The following is a 22,242-nucleotide window of genomic DNA, read 5'->3' as shown; positions in this document are numbered from 1 at the left end:
TGATTCTTCTGTCTTCCATGTGAGCTCTTGCCTTGTGGGAGTTCTATATGCAATAATCTTTTAGGCAAATGCATGTTTGGCATTCTAAAAACGTGGCCAGGGGCAGCTAGGTGGCGCAGTGGATAGAGCACCAGCCCTGAAGTCAGGAGGACCTGAGTTCAAATCCGGCCTCAGACCAAACACTTGACACTTACTAGCTGTGTGACCCTGGGCAAGTCACTGAACCCCAATTGACTTTAAAAATAATAATAATAATAAAAAAAAAAACCGTGGCCAGCCCATTGGAGTTATGCTCTCTGCAGTAGGATTTGGTAGTTTGGCAGGAGAAAGGATCTCAGTGTCCTGTACTTTATCTTGCCAGGTGATCTTCCTAAGACAATTCAAATAGAAGTAATTCAATATCCTGGCATGGTGCTGGTTTACAGTTCAGGTTTCATAGGGATACAACATATGAGGTCAGCACAACAGCTCTGTAGACCTTCAGTTTGAGTAGGCAGCCTAATACCTCTTTTCTCTCATACTTTGGAGGCTCCCAAACACTAAGCTGACTCTGGCAATGCATGTGTCAACTTCATCATCTATGCGTACATCTCTGGAAAGTCTACTGCCAAGGTAAGTGAACTTATCCACAGTAATCAAAATTTCTGCATTTGCTATAACCTATGGTTCCACATATGAATGGTGTGGTGCTGGCTGGTGAAGAACCTCTATTTTCTTGGCATTAATTATCAGGCTGAAATTAACACAAGCAGCAAAGCATCCGTCTACACTCTGTTGCATCTCAGCCCTGGAGGCTGCTTTGAGAGCACAATCATTTGTACTCCAGTTGTGCACCAGCTCTCCCTCCACTTTAGCCTTTTCAAGTTAAATAATTTACCGTAGGTGTGGTAGCTAACCTTGATGCTGTTTTTATCCTCCTTGAAGGTGTCTGATAACATCACTGAAAACATCATGCTAAAAAGCATAGGAGCAAACAAACAGCCCTGCTTCACTCCATTGGTGACTGGGAAAGTGAGAACATTGTGCATTATCCACAACTGGTGCAAGCATCATGCCATCATGGAACTGGTATACAATATTAATGAATTTCTCTGGGCAACTAAATTTTGCCATGATCTTCCACAAGCCCTCATGACTAACAGTATCAAAGGCCTGGGTCAGATTGATAAGTATTGTGTTCTGTTATATTCTGCTCCTGGCATTTCTCCTAGAGTTGCTGAGCAGCAAATACCATACTGAACATTCCTTGGTCCTTTCTGAAGCCACTAGCTGTCAGGTAGATAATCATCTTCCAGGTGAGGCATCAGCCTATTAAAGAGGACTCTGGCAAGAACCTTGCTGGCAATGACTAAGAGAGAGACACCCCCACCCCATGATTGTTGCAGGACAACCTATTTCCTTTTCCTTTATCGAGATGGCCAATGGAGGTATTCTTGAACTCCTAGGGGATAAGCTCCCCTTCCCATATAATTTGGAAGATTTCAATCAGCTTTTGTAAGAGCAATGGACTCCCTGCCTTGTAAATCTCTGCTGGAATAGAATCAGCACCATGTGCTTTGCCACACAAGGAGAGCCTAATGGCATTCAAAGATCTCTTGTTCAGTTGGAAGTTCAGCCAGAGAACTTACTTCAATCTGAGGTATACGGTCGATGGCTTCAGGATTGGTTGATGATAGTCTGTTGAGAACATTACGGAAGTATTCAGCCCATGTCTCCAGGATCATGTCCTTGGCATTAATCAATGTGGCTCCATCAGTGCGGAGAAGCTGAGATGCACTGTAGGTCGTTGGCCCATCAATAGCCTTCAGGGCATCATAAAAGCACTTTGGATTGTTATCATCAGCATAAAACTAAATTTCATCTTTCTTCTTACTGAGCCAAGAATCCTGCATCTCTCTAAGCTTTGCTTGCACTTTATTTTTGATGGAGCTAAACTCTGCCTTCTTAGAGACAGATGAACTATCTTGCTGTTAAACCCACTGGAATTCTCATTTTTCATTTGGTAACTTCTGAATTTCCAAAGATACAAACACAACAGTACCATGTGAGTTTTCATGAGAGGAAATGTATGAAGGTCGAGGATCACAGGAGAGAGAAATAGAAGCTATATTGGGGTGGAAATACACAACAGACCACTGAACAAGGTAGAAATGAAGGATAAAGAACTAGGTCACAAATGCACAATGAAACATTTGTGACCTCTCTCTTTATCCTCCATTTCTACCCATTTCTAGCAATGGGGCACTTCAACTCTTTAGATATTTGTTGAAATCACACTGGTTTTTTAGCTAGATTCAAATAGGTAAATCAAAGTCTAGCCTTTGTAATTCTGACATTCAAGTTCATACGGTTTACCTATTTAGCAGCAATGTTAAGAGAGCTTTTTCTTTCTCTATATATCTGGCAGGATTGATGGAAGATGTGATTATTATCAGTTTACATTTGAATGCATCAACTCATACAGGAAGGAACAGTTTAATAATCCTGGTTTGATCTAAATCTCCCCAGAGAAGAGTACTTTAAAAATAAAAGGAAATGGGGTCCCTTCCCAACTTCTGCCCAATAGTCTACAACTTCCATTATAGCTGTAAAAAATACATCAAAGTGGGGTAAGGGGAGAGGAGAGAAAAGGGAGGGAGAAGAAAGAGGAGTGGGAATTGTGGGAGCATTGCATCTTCTCTGCCTGAAGCCATACCTTGCTGGCTAACATCAGTTCCTGAGGGCTTCAGAAGGCCACGCTCTGGTCAAGTGGTTATGACTGGCATCAGCCCCAAGAGAAGAACAAGGAAAAAGGTGAATTGCTTTATCATTTTGATAAACTGAATCTAAAGAGGAAATTTCTTTCTCAGGGAAAAACAAAGAATACACTTCACTGAAACAACACACTTGAAGGTCTAAGAGCTGAAGAGCCAAGATTCTCTGCATAGAATGGATATTAAGCAGGAAAAAAAAAATCATCCACTTACCTGCTATGATTCACCCCTACTGAAAAAGGTTTCCTTCCTGACGTTCCAAGCAGAAAATAAAACTGACACTCATTTTTAAAGATCACAATTCATTTCAGACCAAGAATCCATAAAAAGCCTGTGCCCTTGTATGAGGTCAATGTCCTTGCTTGCAGAAAGAAACATTCTGAATTCATTAAAAGTAAGTTGGAAAGACAGAATTTGTAGAAATGGCCATGTTTTGCCAAATACATGTCAGTTGTCAAGTTTACATGACATTGTCGTAAGGCACTCAGGCTTCTATAGACATGTGTGAATAGGCCAAAAATTTTATTTGTGATCCAACGTTGTAAAGTAAGCCAAGTCACCTTATACACACTGAAATCTGCAAAGCAAAAAATTCACAGCTGACTCCTGGCTCTAAACCCAGGAGAAGACTGGAGAACCTTTATTTTGTCACATATGGGGCTTACCAAGTCCAAAGTACCAAGCCAAATGAAGGTAACTGGTTTATTTGATTACCCTTATTACAAATACATTTTCTTAAACTGCAAGATGTAACAACACTGTCTTCAGTCATACATGGGTGCATAATCCACCAAACAGCAGTACATCTGCTAAACATTTAAAAATAACATCCCCAAATATCAATTCAAGTTCAAGAACAAGTAAGAAACTAAACTTTTTTTAAAAAAAAAGTATGCTTAAGACCTACAAGTAAAACCAAAAATGAAAAAATGACTCCAAATTAAATTTCAAGCCATTTAAAGGTATCATGCTTGTTGAAGTGAATCGAATGACAAATCTGACTCACATTTAAAATGTTCTACTGTGATTTTGAAATCCCTGACAGACCCTAGTTAACTAGTCTCATGTAAAGTTATAGCAAATGCTAAATGAATCTCTCTCCTACCTAACTTGGCTCATCTTTACCAGTTAACAAAACAGATGTGATTTCTAAGAGTTGTTAATGATCTTTGTAATGGCAGTGCCCAAGGCTGCTTTGGCTTAGTAAAGTGCTATTTGCTGGACTGAAATGTAGTTGTTTATGCATGTCAAAATGTTTCACAAAGCCAGTTGGGTTCATTTCAGCTCCGCTTACAAAATAAGTATTGGCCAATGAAACAGGCCAGGGCAGAAAGACAAAATTTCCCTGCTGTGCCATCCTCCCCCACCCCCTCCCCCAAATGTTTTCAAGCTTCTGAAAGACTGATACAAACCAAACTCTATAACTAGTCAAATTAATGTGAAAAGGTCAGACAAAATCAAAGGAAAGATAGGGGTTTAATCCCCAGGGTTAAAAGAGTTCTGAGTACTTGTTGCAATAGGAATATTTACAATGGTAGGAGCAGGAAAGTGTTAAGCATTAGAAATCCTGGAAAATACGCTGTTAAAAATTTTTGGCCCTGGAATAAATAAAATCCAGACTTAGTCTATTAAAAATATCAAAGTGATCCATTATGTGCCAACTCTATTTTATACTGTTATGTTTGTTATGCAGAAAACCCATTATTGAAGATAATACTGCACTGATTGAATTATCAAAAGATATTTCCCTCCCATAAACTGTTGTGCTGTGACGCTACGCATGTTTCCTTCTAACAACTACAATGCATGCACTCCTACGGTAGGATCACAGACCTTTAGAAATGGAAGAAACCTTAGAGGCTGTCCATTCCAATCTCCCTCCTAATGCAACGTTCTTCCTACATTATCCCTGGTAGATGGTCACCTGGTCGGATCTTGAACATTTCCTGTGGCAGGGAGTTCACTACTCCAAAGGGTGGGCAGTGTGGATAGCTCCAACTAGACAATTGTTAAGTTCCCTTCTACCTCTGAATCTGTGAAACTCTGAGAAAGCCCTTCCTTAGAGTAAGCTACCCTTCAACTTTCTCAGTTCTGTCCTCTTGAGTAAGGCAGAAAAAACTTCTCTTCCATGTGACAACCCTTTAAATATTTGAAGATGACTACCATAGTCACCCTCAGTCTTCTTTTCCCTAGACCAAGCAAGAAGCAGCTTTCAAATTGTCTTGTATTTTCACTACCATAAAGTGTTAAATTTCCCTCTTTTTTTTTTAACTGTTCCATATCGGTTGACTATTATCATGCTAAAAATACATTATTGCACTCAAAAATCAAAATACTGGCATTTTCACATTATACATTCCAGAAAAGAAAGGTTATTGCTTTCTCTAGGACTCAATGCTCAATTATCCTTTCTAATTAGAATGGAATTGACTAACAATGGATGCTAAGGGGGGGAAAATGGAACACCTAAAGCTTGCCAACAGTTGGGAGCCAGGGCAGGGTTAGCAGATAAAACTTTGGTAATGAAACACACATGTTCTCAGAATAGGACTGAACTTTATATTTAACAGTATTTAGAACTATTGAAGTTCCCAAGTCACAAGATTAATTAGGTCACGTTTCAGAGGGGAAGCCACAATCTGAATTTCTGGTGGAGTAACTCATTAAAATGAAATAATTTAATTGCTATGTGAAATTGTGGACGTCAGATTTTTTTTTCTCTACTCTTGATCAAATACAGTGAAGAAAACAGCAGACTGGCTGTATGTATATATGCCAGACTATATAGTCTTCCAGGTGTTATACGTTAGGCATCTTTAGAAGCTGTGATTCACAGGCGCAGAGTGACTTAGAACTGGGAAAATCTTGCTCAATTTAATCTTTGGTATGGCCCCAGTAACCACAGGACCTGAAGTCTAAACATTTCACTCCAGGACTTTGAGCAAGAAAACCAAGCCATAGGATAAACTAAAAAAAGAGACTGTTTTATTGTGACATTCATGACATTGAGCCCTTGTTGATAAGGATGATTATGGGTACTCTTGGCACATGTTACACAATATTAAGATGTCTGGTGGGCACTGAGGGTCATCTGATGGCTGAGAATGTTTACTGGCCCTTCCTGACCTCAGTGCAGTTTTGGGTAAGTCACAGACATTTCATCATTAGGTTGGTGTATAGTTAACAAGTAGTTGGTCTTAATAAGCACCATTATAAACCCTCACATTAAGGGTATTATTACTCTAGTTTACAAACGCTTCAATGATAAAAATAGCACGATTACAGTATACACACACTTAATTTACATGTACATGTATTATAGTTATAACTGAGATAAGCTACTGAGCTAACTTTGGTTGACTGAAATTAATGAAATATTTAAACTGAATAATTGCAATTTGGCTTCTAAGTTGTGTAAATATTACAGTGCATTTATAAATCTAGTTTGAAAATTTACTAGCACCAAATAGATATTATAAATGGCTGACCTAGTATGTTGTAGTTGGAAAAGCAAAATTTAAAAATTTTAAAAACTGAACTGTCCATCAATTGAAAGCACATTCATGTACCTCTGCTGAAAGGATGACATGTCTCAGCATCAATGGCCAACTTCCAATGGAATTATGTCCCGGTTTTCAAGATTCAACATATCATTATACATCATGCCAAGGCAGCTCAGCTACACTCATGAGAAGCCTGAGAAAGTGGTTGTTTTGAGCTAGGGTATTCATCCTGTACCTTGCTTATGTCACAATACAATAGTGCTCACGAATACAAACGTAGTCGTGAAAGATTGTACCTATGATATGGAGAATCTGACTGGGAGAAACATTCAGTTCTACCTATCTAGCTTTGTTTTTTTGTTTTTTGTTTTTTTGTTTTTGTTTTTTAATTATTTGGTCTTTGGCTGGTGAATTAATGAAGCAAAATCTGAATTTTCATCTTCAGGTTATCACCCAGTTCACCACTGAGGTAGTCTTTGTCATGTTTGTCTTCTAGCTGGTTAAGTTCCTTCTTTTTATAAAGAGGAATACTACTGATTTGTAATGAATAGGTTCCAGCCACTGGCTTCTTCTTTGAGAAGTGAAGATAGCTTATGCCTTCCTTTTGGTTGATTTTAAAGAGGCCATCTTCATTCCCAGATTCAATTAAGTATCGATTGTGATTTGTTAGAGTTGTAAGAGCTGGAAGGAGTTCCAGGATCCGAACTTTATTACTGATCGAGGAAACATTGAAAGCAAAGACAGCTGTCTTCTCAACGTCCCAACTTGCCAGACTCACTGGGGCTTCCATCTCAGGCTGATCCTGTGGAATAAGGGCACATTATAGTTAGTTTCTTCTGAGTCTGCTTTAAAAAAATAAACATTAAACTTTTAAAAAATTTTCTCATATGACAAGGAGATCTTTAACATCACAATAATATAACTTTGGATGCACAATAGGATCATAAGTTCATAGATTTGGAGCTGGAAAAGACCTTAGACACCATATTGTCCAGTCCCCTCATTTTACAGATGAGGAAACTAAGGCACAGAGAGGTTTAGTGACTTGCCCATAGTCACACCGTGTCAGAGAAAGGGTTTGAACCCAAGTCCTTTCTGATTCCAAAGCCAGTACTCTACCCACTATACCATTTGTCATGTTGGAAATGCATGGTAAGAAAACATTAAAACTATACCTAGAATAATAGAAGACCAAATCTGATCCCTTTATTTTACAGATGAAGAAACTGAGCCTTATAGAGACCAGGCGAGTTGCCCAAAGTCAGAAAAAGATTTATCAGTGGAGGCAGGGAGACTACAGTTCTTTCAACTGTTAAATTTAGCAGTTTCTATTCTTTTTTTTTCTTTGTTTTGTTTTTAAGGCAATTGGGGTTAAGTGACTTGCCCAGGGTCACACAGCTAGTAAGTATCAGGTGTTTGGTCTGAGGCCGGATTTGAACTCAGGTCCCCCTGACTTCAGGGCCAGTGCTCTATCAACTGTGCCACCTAGCTGCCCCAGCAGTTTCTATTCTTTCCATGTAGAGAGACAACAGAGGTAAAACTTTTTAATATTAAAATGATAACGTGACCAAGAGATAAACTAATGTGAAATCACCTATAGCTGGACCATATTTGGTAATTATTTTGTTTTTAATTTCAGAGGGCCACCTCATTCTCTGCTTATTGACACTGGGCTGCTGTGCAGACACCTTAGGACAGACCTATTTTAAAATTTTATTCATATTCGAAGCCATACACCCTAAATATGTACACACATAATGATGATCCTCCCATAGTCACTACTTCCAACTAAAATTCTTGCTCAGCTCTCTGTACTACGGGTGAACATATGTACTGGATTATGTGGCCCCAGGGCCAGATGTCTATGTGTCTGAGAGTCGACTCTAAGGCTGCAGCAGTCGTAAGGCGTAGGAAGCCAGGCTGCTAGAGCTCAGTGTTATTTTTGCCCTCCGTCCAACTTTCCCCACATACTCCACATGGCTCTTTTCAGCAGAGTGACCTCCTGCTTCCAGGACTTGGCGTCCTCATTTGGGGCACACGATGTCACTTCGCTACTCTGCCCACCTGCTGTCCTGGCTCTCAGGCCTTGCACTTTGGGCAGACTTTGGGTGGGTGTTTAACATTCTTGTTCGGCGAGACAGAGGAAATGAGCAAGTATGTGAAAATCTTCAGATGACCACTCCCTAATAGCAGCAAGCAACTTCAGAAAGCCCCACAGACACTTGTAAAATGCAGTCTAGATCCTAGGGAATGTTGAAATGTCTAATTAAGGGGTTGGGTTTTCCTCTGGCAATTCCTTCGCACTTCAGAGCATCTTTATGGGGGAAACCCAGGGCCCCAGAGACTTTTCCCCAATAAGAGAGATCAGACAGGAAAGAGGCTCTTTTCGCACTTACTTCTGCATTGAGGGCATCTGTTTCATTAACACTCCTCCGTCTCCTGCCTCGTTTTGGGTAGCCATTGATTTTACATTCATAGCAAGCTTCCGGTGAGAGGGAATTGTCATCTACTTCTCCACTGACGGGAGCCTCAGGACCTCGGCCCATTCCCATTCCAGAAACACAATGCCTGAAGAAGGAAGTCAGGCAAATAAATTCTTTACCAGGATCACAAAATAAAGGCTTAATCATGTGCTGAGTTTAAACAAAGCATGAGGCCCTAGACTGATAAGAGTTAACCTCAGACTGCACACGTGGATTTTTGACATTTAGATTATCTTCCTGCCCCAGGACCTACCAGTTAGAGGTTATTTTGCTTGCTCTATGGTCTCAGGGAAATTCCCTATCTCCCTGAAGCTTTTGTCACTTCCTTTCTACTGTCCTGTTTCATTTATTTCTCTGTTGAATTATTTCCTAAACTTAATATAGCAATCAGTTGGCAGTTAGCATTAAAAAAGAAGTGGGGGGAAAAAAAGGAAGTGAATGTGTGAAATACTGCAGATTGGTGAGTTTTTTCATGGATTTCAAAGTTCCCAGGAACCAGTCTTTCTCTTCCTTTTACATAAAAGTTTGCACTGCCTTGATGTATTGCGTTCCCTGACATTAGAGGCAAGGGGTGAATGAACACTTTGAGATGCTACACAAGTGATTCAGCTATTGAGCAAGGATATTAGACTAGATGAGCTCTAAGGTCTTAGAATTGCAGACTGAGAGCTAAAAAGGACCTTAAGGTCATCTGGTCCAACCTCCTTAACTTAAAATAAGGAAACTGAGGCCCAGAAAAGTTAACTTAATATTTCAATACTTGAAGGATATGTAATACACAAGCAGTAAGTATCAGAGCTGAGAGTCAAAGCCAAGTACTTCAACTCTAAATGCAGAACTTCATTCATTGCATTAGAATCTCGTGATTATCTGGAAATCAGACATTCCCAGAAATTTCATTGGGGGTCATTTGAAGAAAAAGCGCTGGAGAGATAGGAAAAAAAAATCTAAATTCACCATCTCTCTTTCTTAGGAATACTTTCTAGCTTTTGACACCTTTCCTTATTTGGCAACTAGGTGGCACAGTGATGAGTGTTGGGCCTGGAAGCAGGAAGACTCAACTTCCTGAGTTCAAATCTGGCCTTAGACACTTACTAGCTGTGGGACCCTGGGCAAGTCACCCTGTTTGCCTCAGTTTCCTCATCTGTAAAATAAGCTGGAGAAGAAAATAGCAAGCCATTCCAGGAACTTCGCCAAGGTAACCTCAAACGGGATCATGAAGGGTTGGACACAACTGAAATGACTGAACAACTTGTCTGCACCCCACATAGAATGTGAAACCTTTACAGTACTGTTGTCACATGGTTTATATAGAAGAATAAAGGAATCTGTAGCCTGTGGAACAGCAGGGAGAGTGTTGAAGAAATAGCAAAGTAAAATAGCTTATGTGATCTCTGTGTTAATTTTTTCAGATGTTGCAAAAGATGCCTTAAACATGTTTCATCTTTCAACAGCCAGTCTAGTCCCAGGACTCCACCTACGTCTGTTCTGACCATCAGAAAGGCTCAGGTATTGGATATGTGGCTCGCTGACCTCTTAATCCATACCAGACAACAGTCCAGAAAAAAAAGAACCCTCTTGCTTCTCAACATGGAGCGAGCTTCGGGGCAGAGCTGAACTGGGCTAAGGATGAGTACCTCAAACACATCAGGTACTGGACATTTGTCCTGTCACCGTGCCTGCTCCACCAATCTACTGCCTTCTTTATCTCCATTTCGAACTAACGTTGCTACTTGGAAGAGTGTGCCAACCTACTCTCCTGTGGTTCCTGTAGGCTGCAAAAAGTAAAGCTCCTTTCCTGGACTACCATTCCCTAGTTCTCTCATCTACCAATTTACTCCCATGTCTCTATCCCTCTCTTCCCTACTTTCCCACTGTGTTCTCTATTCTAGTGTTAACTGCTCTGTATATCATACCTGTTCCCCCAATGTTGTCTCCCTCCAACAGAATATGAACTCCATAACGGCAAAGACAAGTTTATTTTTTCTTTGTAATCCTATTGCCTAACATTGTGCCTAGCTTACAAAATGCTTAGTGAACAGAACAGAAATGAAGGGGAGGAAAGCCCTGAGTGGATTATCCAGTAATTTGTATTATTTGTACTAATGAGCCTCACAACTAACTGTAGGCATCATATGCTTTAAAGATACAACACACACACACACACATATATAATTAATTCATGGATATTAAAGTGTGCTCATTTTGACATTTACAAATGGCCACACAAATACTGCTTAAAGGAAGGAAACTAGTTAGGGTCATTCAAAGATGTGAAAAACATAAAACTCAGACTTGTGCCAAGCAGAATAATAAATCTGCATCTAAAAAAAAACTAGTTCAGCTACTTTTCAGAGTTCTAAAAGCATTTCACGATAACGAGCGCTATCATTTACATAATGCTTTTGAGGTTTGCAAAAGCACTTTAGAAATATCATCTTGTTTTATCCTTACAGTAACCCCAGGAGTTAGGTGCTCTTCTTATCCCCGTTTTACTGAAGAGGAAACTGAGGCAGACTGGATTTTTAGCGATTTTCCCTGTATCATACAGGTAGTTAAGTGACTGAAGCAGATTTGAATTCGAGTCTTCTTGATTCCAGGTCTCCATCCACTGTGTCAGTACTTAGCTAAATTCAGAAGCTATTTTAAATAGACATCACTACTATTTGATTTAATAACCTGAGTTGATTCTGAATAGCCCTAAAATAGATTTTTCTAAATTTGGGCAGGTTCTTTCCTGTATCTTACAGAAAAATGCAGCTATTTGCAAATGGGCAAGCTGCTGCACATGGGTTATAACATTTGTGTGTGTCTGTGTGTACATGCACATCCATGTATTACTTGTTTCCAAATTAAAGGAAAATCTACAGAGGAAAGAATATCTAGGAACAAAGATTGCAGAGAGGTCAAGGAGGATGAGGATTGTGAAAAGGCTATTAGATTTGGCAAATAGGAGATGACTGGTAACTATGGAAAGGTTAGTTTCAGGGGAAAGGAATAAATATTTGTATAGCACCTATATACTATGTGCCAGGCACTGTGCTATGCCCTTTTTACAAACATTATCTTGTTTGATCCTCATAGCAATCTTGCAAGGTAGGTGCAATTATTATTCTCATTTTACAGTTGAGGGAACTGAGGCAGACAAAGGTTAAGTGATTTGCCCAGAATCACACAGCTAGTAAGTGTCTGAGGGCACATTTGAACTCAGGTCTTTCCCATTAAAGTTCCAGTGCTCTACTCACCAGTGAAATTGCTTCCTTCAGTGAAATGATGAGCTTTGAAGCCAAAATACATTAGATTTTAAAATCCAGTGAGAAAAGGGGAAGTAGAAGCACAGATTGTAGATGGCTTTCTCAAGAAGTTTTGTCACTAAAGGGAGGAGAGATATAGGGAGATAGCCAGTTTTCCACAATTCATTCCCTCTCTTGGTACCGTAGAGTTCAAAGAGAGATGTCAGGAAAGAGATTTGTACTTTGCTATTTCTTCAACACTCTCCCTGCTGTTCCACAGGCTACAGATTCCTTTATTCTTCTATATAAACCATGTGACAACAATACTGTAAAGGTTTCACACTCTATGTGGGGGTGCAGACACATTTAATAGAGTTGCATGTTAAACTTAATAAAATCTGATTTAGTAACCTTGGCTTCCTTTCTCAGGACCCTGTTTCCAGTGTTTCCATGTCCCAGGAGCATCTCCTTCAAGAAGCATGGCTACCAAATCCACTGGCCAGTGGCCAAGTCAGAGAGCCTCAATTTCAGCTGGGAAAATGTTTCTGGCATCAAATTTATGCAAAATAGAAAGCTTCTGAAGACTGGACACAAACATCTGGGAATCTCTGTCTAGCACTGTCATTTTGTGGGATGCTCATCAAACAAAAAAAAATATTCTTTCACCTTCAATTCTATGAACCCACTTGATAACAGTGTGTCAAAAAACCAAAGACCACCCGGGTAAGAATAATCTGACGTTTTAAACAAAAATGTCAGAATGTTGCCAATTTAAAATAAGAACTCTGGGATCCTTCTTCCCCTCTCAAGGCCAGCTAAAGTACAAGGGAGGACTTTGTCTTTACATTGTTTAAGCCTCAGGTCTTCAGCTTTCAGCCAATGGATCCCTTTAGTAGGGAAAAGGGCCTCATGGAACAGTTTTTATTTCACCCTCCAGGCCACATGAAAATAAAAATAAAACACAAATTAGTGAAGAATAATCTCTTGGTTACCCACTGTAGCTATCATTTAAAAATATTCATTTTCATAATTTCTATGTAGATTCAAACCTGCAAATGGCAAGCAAAATTTAAAATCTGCTTACATTTTTTTATGTGATCATGGGATGATAAATCATAGACTTACAGTTGGAAGAAATCTTTAGGACAGCATCAAAACCCCTCATTTTATAGATTAAGCTGAGGCCCAGAGAGAGTAAATTATTTTCCCAGGGCCACACAGCTAAGTATCTGAAGCAGGATTCAAACCCAGATTTTTCTGACTCAGAGTCTAGTACTCTACCCATTATACCACACTACCTCAGGTGTGATTTTTTTTTTTTTGAATACCACTTCAAAAGATCCTCAAAAGCAGAATATTTCTTCACTTTAGACCAGCAGGGTATGTCATATCCAAACAATCTCAGCCCTGCGGAAGAAGTAAATCGGCAACTGTGTAGCATGAACCCAGATCTACTTTAGGCTAGTGGTCCATAATGATTTGAAAAATGGGGCACACTATTACCAAAATGAAGAAATGATGAAGATGAAAAAACTGGATCATGAGATAGTCCCTCAACAACAAATTCACAGAACTGGACTTCTATCTTTATAAGAATAAAAACATCTTAGGATTAGCATTTTAGAGCTAGAAGAAAATCTCATTAAGATGAGGAAACTGAGGCTAAGAAAGTTAAGTGAGTTGCCCAGGATTATATCACTATTAAGTGTCTGAGGCAGGAATTGAACTTAACTCTTTCTTACAGCATTAAGTCTAATGCTGTAAATACTATGTCACCTAGCTATACTTCCAAATTTAAGTGTAAAGTGATTTGGTAGTTATGCAGACCCCAGCTGTTCTCCATCAACATACATGTAATCAAGATCTGGGTTTCCTTAATCATGATGAGAGTGACAGGATCTCTAGGTCATTAAATGACAGACAAGTGAGTGCTTACCCTTGGCCGATCCTGAAGTAGCCTGGTGGACAGCCACACAAGTAGCCTCCTTCCGTATTAGAGCACCCGTAGCTGCATGGGGCCTGAGCTGAGCCACACTCATTGACGTCCTGGCATCCTCCACTAAACTGCTCATACTGGAATCCAGTGGGACACATGCACTTGTAGCTTCCCAGGGTATTGTGGCAGGAGGCTCCTCCACATATGTGTGCACTGAGGCATTCGTTTTCATCTAGAGGAAAAGCATCAGAGACACCGTGTTTTTACTGCATAGTCACATTTCTAACTTTTTTAAAATTAAATTCTCTTTATTTTTTCTAATGCCATATAACATCTGAAGGAGAGAGAAAGGGTGGTGAAGTGTGAATTCAAATAAATAGTGTATAGATTATAATTTATTACATTCATTTTTGTTTAAAGATTTTGGTTGCAACAAAACATTTGAACTATGAACCCACTGTACACTGCACTGCAGATAGAAACTTCCCTATGGACAGCCGCCAGATGGCGCAGGGGTTAATTTCACCAAAAGCCATTCCATTTCTCAATTCCGCTTCATGAAAAGGACCCATAGCATCGACAGATTACTGGCCCTGCTTCAATCCCAGCCCCCAACGTCATCATTCAGGGGAGCAATCCTTGCGGACAGATCTGGCAGCTGTCCCTGCAGGTGCTGCAGCCCCTGACTCCTCAGCAGCCACAGCTACCGAAAAACCAGAAAAGAAGGTTTTTACCCCAAAATTCCTTGGCACATAAAATAGTCCAATGGATACAATGTTATCAATGGAAATGATGCTAAAGAAGATGTATTATCATGTGCTTTGTAGCTATACCATATGAACCACTGGACCTTTCCATATGACTTGCAGTTGAAACCCCCTTTATGTGAGTTGTCTCCTCTTATAAGAATGTGAACTCAGTGATAAATGTCTTGATTTTCTATTTGTCTACCCAGTGCTTATCATTGTTAGCTTTGGAGATAGTACGTACTTAATAAATGCTCATTCATTTATTCCTTCCAAGAACAAATGTTATGCTTCCTTGAATGGTAGTTTCCATCAATTTGAAGTGAATATTATTGGTCTGGCTACAGCTAGAGGAAAGAACCTCTCTGGCTATAAAAAGATTAATTCTTTTTAAAAATTAAATATAAATTAATAATAAATAAATTTTATTTATAAATAAAATTATACATTATATACAGTATATATAACATATAAATAAAATTGTTTATAAATTTATAAATAAAAGTAAAATTAAAAATAATTTTTTTCTTGTTTTTATATCGTTTATTTCCATGGGAAAAAAACCACACATCAATGACTTTTAATTAGGTACCCACACAAGGCCTAAGAGCAAAATCTGTTTAGGCCTCTTGCTGCTGGTATATCAACTTCCACACTAACCCATTAGGAAGGTAAGCCTGGATGGAAGTAGTATGAGTGGGGCATGGCGAACAGTAAGTGATTGGTGGAGAGGCATGTATAGTTAATTTCCTCCTTCAGTCGAGTTCCAAATGCATTAGTTTTTGACAATAAGAATTTCTTTCTGAAGCATCTATAATGTCCTGCTCCACCTGAACATATCAGTTGTATAGTTTTCATCATATATTAACTCAATAATAGGAAATTTAAAAAAAAAGGAAAATAAAACCAAAAACAAACAAATGAATAAATAAAAAGAAAGTTTTGGTACTAAGATATATAACTGGGATGACAAAAACTTCACTTATTCTTCAAGTTCTCCACAACGAAAGAAAAGTTCACAACTAAACCAATAATATTCATGAAACCTGTTTTCTCCATATTCCTTTTCAAAATGTACCTCTCTGACAGATCTGCCCACATACACCTGCTAGTATCCTAACGAAAGTGCCTACTGTAATTTCTCTCAAAAATCCGCAAAACATTCTCCAGGCCCTCCTCTAAAAGCCAGGTGGAAGCTCTGGGGATGAGTCAGTGCCTTCTGGCATGTCTGCACCATCCCTGAAGAGGCCTCTCTGTGCCAAGATGTACCTCCTGCCAAGAGCATCTGCACTGTCTGCAAAGTTCAGTGTGGAGTGGAGAAGCTAAGGGCAAACTTCAGTATATGTACATGTATTCTGCTCTGGGGAAAACCCACAAGACAGGCAGATTCTGCAGGGGATACACCTATTAAGTCTGATGGTAACAAGCTTTTTTAAGCCAGCATGAAGGCTGAAGACTCTGGGTGTCCCATTCTTTTAGAATAATTCTTCCACCTTAAAATTTCAGGACTGGCAGAAAAGCATCAGTAGGCAACAAATGTGCCGCTAAGAGAGTTCTTAACATAAGTGTTCTGACATGTTGCTTACCTCCTGCCATGGAGAAGACAGACAAAAAGTGCAGATTGGAACATATTTTTTTTGGACATGGCTAATACAGCATTTTGTTTTGTTCAATTATATGTGTTTGTAACAGGGGCTCTGTTTTTCTTTCTTTGTCAATAGAGGTAGTGCAGAAGGAAGTGGGAGGGAGAGAAGGCAGATTTTCATTGATAAAAAAATAAAATTTAATTAGAAAAAATAAGTGTTTTGGCTCATTTTCAAGGGAATATACATTGGCAAATATGCAAAGGCACTGTAGTATAGAGGCAAGTCTACTAGACTTCTGGAAATATGGATTTTCTTTTGGGCTCTGAGAAACCCCAACTATCTGGCCCTGAGCAAATCACCTAATCCAGGAGTGGGGAACCTGTGGCCTCGAGGCCACATGTGGCCTTCTAGGTCCTTGGGTGCAGCCTTTTGACCGAGTCTGACTTTTACAGAACAAATCCTTTTATTAAGGGGATTTGTTCTATGAAGTCTGGATTCAGTCAAAGGGCTGCACTTGAGGACCTAGAGGACCACATGTGCCCTTGAGGCCAGCCCTGACCTAATCTCTCTGAGACTTCTTTTCCTTATTTGCACAATGGGCATGATGAACTACTGACCTCTAATGTGGTATATTGGAATGGGTGCTGGATTTAAATCCAAGTCCTTTGACTCCAAATTGAAGACTCCTTACACTGTATCATGCTGCCTCGTGCACAGGCTGAAGTACTCCTTTTTTGTCAGGTATGATCTAGGAGGGAGTCTTTTTCTATTCACAGATTTAGTTTGGACCAAATGGCCCTCTCAACTCTCAGATTCTGTTGTACTGCAAGGCCATAGTTAATTAAAAGATGTATCAGTGTCCACTTTGAATCAAATCTAAACTGTAAAGACTTAGGACTATACCTACAGAGCAAAAAGGGAACTCAGAGAGATCACTTCTGAGTTTCAGGTTTTTAAAAATCTGTACCACAGGGATAATAACATTTGTCTTGTGTGTTTCAAAAAGCTATTAGAACTGATTTGTGAACGGCTAAATCCTTTATAATTTGACAGGTTGATTAGACTGTTCAATCAGGGAAAAGTCATGGACATAGTATTTCACCAGAGCACTTGATAAAATCATAACACTATTGTGAACAAGATGGAGGGATCTCAGTGGATGATAGTATAATTTGGCATATCTGGATGTCACTAGATGGATGACTGAACTCAAACATTGAACATAATAAGGCCAAGGGCTTCTCCTTGTCTTATTTCTGTAGAAAACTTCATTCCAAGTTAACAGTGGATTGACTAATTAACTATTCTTCGAGTTCAGTCATAAGAGTCTAATAAGATGAAACTTAAGAAGGGTGAATTTAAGTTTCTACACATTTTCACAAAATCCACTTCACAAGTAACAAGATAGAGGAGGCCTGGTTAGAAAACAACTTACTTGGAAAAGATCTATGGGTTGTAATGGATTAACAGTCTTACAGAGGCTAACATCACAACACAGCCAAAAAGCTAGGATTATAGGCTTCATTAATAGAAATAATGTCCAAACAAGGAAGGTATCCATTTCTCAATGTACTCTGCCTTGGATAAACCACACCTGGAGGACTGTGGTTAACTTTGGTTGCCATGTTTAAAAGAAGCATAAGCTGGAGAATATATAGAAAATTGTGACTAGGATGTTGAGGGCACCGGAAACCATGCCATGCACTGAATGCATTGATGATACTCTGCCTGGATGAGGGAAGACTGAATGAGGACAATATAAGCTGTCTGTTAACAAGTATCTAAAGGGTTTTCATGGGGAAGAGAAAGATTAGATTTGGGGTTTTTTTTTTTTGGCTCCAGAGAACAGAATTAGTGTGGAAATTGCTAAGTCTGCTTTTTATCTTGATATAAAGGAAAAGCCCTAAACAATTACAACTGTCCAAAAGTGAAACAGCCTGCCTAGGAAGATGTTAAATTAACCTTTTTTGACAGTTACTAGTTGTCCCCTTGGGCAACTTTCCTTTTCCACCATGGTTATGAGACCAGATTACCAGAATAGGGGAAGGAATGTTGTAGACATACCATTTCAGCAAAGCATTTGACCAAGTTCTCTCATGTGTTTTAGTTACATATGCCTTCTATTTTTTCGACCACGGGAGCCTTCAAATAGAGCCTAGATGACCACTGGACTAGGACTTAGTTGGGGGTAGGGGAGAAAATTCTTTTTCAGGTATAGGTTGGACAGATATGGTCTGAGGTCCTGTCCTGTCCTGATCAGAAACTCTGTGAGTCTACATAAAGAAAAGTGGATCAGTCCTGTCCAAATGGCCATCAGAGACAGTGGTATTCAATAATTCAATAATTAAAACCAGAGCATTCACTCAAATTATACTTAATGATAATGAACAAAGGCATTTTTATAAAATGCTAAGAAAAAACAAAAATCCAAGCAAAGAATTGTTAAAGTTAAGTTTTAACCAGGACTGGTTATCTCAGCCATTACATTCTTCCACCACGTGAAATGAAGACTAAATCAGACAAAAGATTTATAAAAATCCTGACAAACAGAACATTATTGGCTGCCTCTTCACTCGGAGAATAGTAAATGAGATTTTGGAGAAGAAATTGTTACTTGTGAAATGGTGACTATCTGGGAAGTAAGGGATAATTTTAATAGTAGTGATCTTCTAAACCAGGAAAAGATTTTGAAGATTTTGAAGTAGCTCAATAAATGCTCATTAAATGAATGGATGACACGTTTGGGGGAGACAGTACAGCAGAAAGAATAGTAGACAGAGAATTAAAACAGCTAGCGTTTGCCCTACTAATTAATTAGCCTTGTTAATTTTGTGACTTTGGGCAGGCCATTTAACTCTTCTTCAAGCCTCAGTTACCCCATCTGCCAAATTAGGAGGTGGGACCAAATGCTCTCTGAGGTCCTTCAAGATCTAAAATGCTAACAGTATATATCTACATCAGAAGAAATCATTTTTATGACTTTGAGCCAGAAAATGACAAGTAACATAATATCAAATTTAAATGGGGAGTTTATGGATTTCCCTTAGTGGAAGATTTTAGTATTCCTGAAAACAATCTTTCTATGGCTATTGACTCTGTCCTCAAAGCTTCCCAGCCTTTAGAGATGGTGCTGAAGCCTAGTAGAAAGAACATTGTATCTGAACTCAGGGAAGCTATGTTCAAATACTGGCTTTGCTTCTTACTACCTGTACGATCTTGGGGTAAGTCACTAAGCTTTTCCAGGCCTCAGTTTCCTCATTTCTAAAATGAAAAAGCTAGTCTAGATGATCTCTAAGATCTCTTCCAACCCTAAATTCTATGATCTTAAGTCTCTAGGACTAGGAGTGCTCTGAAGGCAGTTATTGGCTGATACATTTGAATAAGAAACAGCATAGGACTGCCCACAAGGTGAATGAACCACTAAATCCGCTAAAAGAAGACCAAAAGGAGTGGACTAAAAAGAGACCTATACACCTTTTTTTTTCCAGTCTCTGAACTTAATTCAGGACTATTCCCAACAATCAACAGAATCAGAATGCAAAGAAATATTTGAAGATTTCAGGACAGGTTCCTAAAGTCCATTTTTTAACAAAAAAGCCCCATTTTTTTGTTTTGCTATTCTCCCAGTGGTTATGTTCATTTATGCTCATCTGTGGCTTTAACACCCAATTCAAGAGTATTCAACAAGGAAAAGGATCTTTTAACTCCCAAATGTCATATTCAATTTATCTTGCTAACAGAGGAAAAACTACTTGCCCACACACTGGTTCCACTGGTAATGCTGGAGATATCCTTGAGGGCAGCTACACCTGTATCCTCCGATGATGTTCTGGCAGCCATGCTGGCACCGGTGGTTCCCCTCACACTCATCCACATCTAGAAGAAGAAATCACAGATCCTTTAAAATATCAAGGTAGAGACTTTCAGCTAGACACACTGCCTTTCACACCCTTCAATCCATTGGCACATCAATATTCCCAAAACACTTTTCATCATGCTGATCCTTTATTCAAAAATTTCAGAGGTTCCTTACTGCTTATAAGATTAAGACCAGCCTTCTAAGCTTAGTTTTCCATTGCGTTATCTATTAGAAACAGAGAACTAGTTTCTGGAGTTAGAGGCCTTAGGTTTCGATTCTTCCTATGACACTACCTGTGTGACCTCACTTAACCTCTCTGGGCCTCAGTTACCTCAGCTGTAAAATGGAAGTTAAAAGACTAGATGACTCTGAGGTACCTCCCAATTCTAAATCTATGATCATTTGGGTCTTTGTAAATATAGTATGTTCCTTTTGCTTTCAATATGGAAAACAGGTGGTACTTTTTCATTTGGAAAATAGGAACCATCATCTAAAAAGAGCAGTGACTAGCAAAATCTGTTCAATTGTTTAGTGTCTCAAAGGGCACATTCCTTCAGGAATGGGAACTAGGACAAGGTTCACTGTGTACTCAGTTCAGAGAAGGTATATATTAGATTACACCACAGTCTGGTCTCATAGCTCTTATTCTTGTTTGCTCTGCACTGCAGAGTATGTTGAGGCTATACCATAAACCTTAATCAAGCCTTATGCACGCAATCTTATACATTCTTATGTGACTTTAGACAATTCATTTAACCTCTCTAGGCTTTACCTCTAAAGTCCCTTCCAGATCTAAACCTATGATTCCATGTATAAGTCTACAGGTTTTTGTACACACAAAATAACCCCTACTTTTATGGACATGAGCACCAGAATTTGGGGGGTAGGTGTAGGAGTGAAGGACCAGACTTGTGACTTCAGAGAATTCCTACTGAAGAAACCTCCTCTCTCAGCACAGTTCAACACTTGCTCTGTGTTTTACAGTCTTAGATGTCTTATGAGCTAAGAGGTTAAGTGGTTTGCCCAGGGTGAGAGAGCTAGGATGTATTACAGGCAGGAACCCAAGTTTTCCTGACTTTGAGGCTGGCTCTCTAGTGACTACATCATGCTGCTTCTCTGCTGGAAAACTACTGAGTCAAATTAGAGGTTCAGAGTATTTGGTTTTTCCTGAATGTGCGCTACTTTCCATTGGAAGAAACTTGTAAGGAATTGTCCTTTAATGGGAAAAAGTAGGACTTGATGCATCCTGGGGAAGAGCTAATTCAAAAAGAATAAAAAGATCTCTCACTTTCCACATGAAATTTCACTGTTTCACAATGCTCACAAGGCTGGCAAGTGTAGGATGTTTCATTAAATGTCAAACAACAAAGCATGATAATGACTGACAACGATAATGACATAAAGCTGTCAGATTGCAGTCTCTATGCTATCTCCTCCACTTCTGGGTAGACTGCCCCATCTCACATGCTCACACACAAGCGGTCTGTCAATCTCTCTGCTTACCTTCACAGCTGGCTCCACTCTGATCTAGTGAGAAGCCCCTCTGACATTCACAAGTGAAGCTTCCAGGAGTGTTCTGACAAATACCCTTAGCACCACAAAGGTTGACTTCAGAGGTACATTCATTATTATCTAAAAGAAACAAGAATGAAAGTGTGGGTTTTTCCAAATTTTTTCGACGTAGAGTTTCAAATGCAGTAAGAACTAAAAGTCACTTAACAAAGCTGAAATAAACCTGGTATTTGTCAAGAAACATATCCACACACCTGTTTTTCGAGTTTTAATTTGCCTTGTGTTCAGACCAGAGAATAGTAAAAAGAAATGGTAAGAAGAAAATCTTGAAATCACTCAAAAGTTCTTTCAATGCCACTTACCAATACAGGCTGTATGATGCTGGGTAAATCCAGGTGGACATTTGCATGTGAAGCCTCCAATGGTATTAACACAAAGGAACTGACAATTATGTTGTTTGGTTGCACACTCATCAAGATCTAGAAGACAACAAGAGAGGTCTTTGATTTCAGCTTACAACACACAAGCAAGAACACAGAGAGAACTATGGGGAACCATTTTGATTTGCAAATATCAAAACTCCACTGACCAGAATTCATCAGATTAGCAAGCGAAAACAAAACAAAAATCT

General features: G+C 39.2%; 1 protein-coding gene across 1 annotated transcript in view; it reads right to left on the bottom strand.

Moving 5' to 3' along the window:
• Positions 1-3,441: 3,441 nt before the first annotated feature.
• FBN1 (fibrillin 1) overlaps positions 3,442-22,242 on the bottom strand; it is a 302,515-nt gene continuing 283,714 nt past the window's right edge. The window contains exons 60-65 of the mRNA XM_020976933.2: positions 21,974-22,090; positions 21,603-21,731; positions 19,997-20,116; positions 13,909-14,140; positions 8,653-8,824; positions 3,442-7,058 (exon numbers count right to left, since the gene is read on the bottom strand). Coding sequence (XP_020832592.1) covers positions 6,669-7,058; positions 8,653-8,824; positions 13,909-14,140; positions 19,997-20,116; positions 21,603-21,731; positions 21,974-22,090 — 1,160 coding nt within the window. The 3' untranslated portion in view covers positions 3,442-6,668. The remainder of the gene's footprint in view (positions 7,059-8,652; positions 8,825-13,908; positions 14,141-19,996; positions 20,117-21,602; positions 21,732-21,973; positions 22,091-22,242) is intronic.

This window comes from Phascolarctos cinereus, unplaced genomic scaffold (genome assembly GCF_003287225.1).
Source record: "Phascolarctos cinereus isolate Bilbo 61053 unplaced genomic scaffold, phaCin_HiC Scaffold_3;HRSCAF=262, whole genome shotgun sequence".
Taxonomy (NCBI): Eukaryota; Metazoa; Chordata; class Mammalia; order Diprotodontia; family Phascolarctidae; genus Phascolarctos; species Phascolarctos cinereus.
The sequence above is the reverse complement of the archived record's forward strand: the minus strand, read 5'-3'. Positions and strand labels throughout refer to the sequence as shown.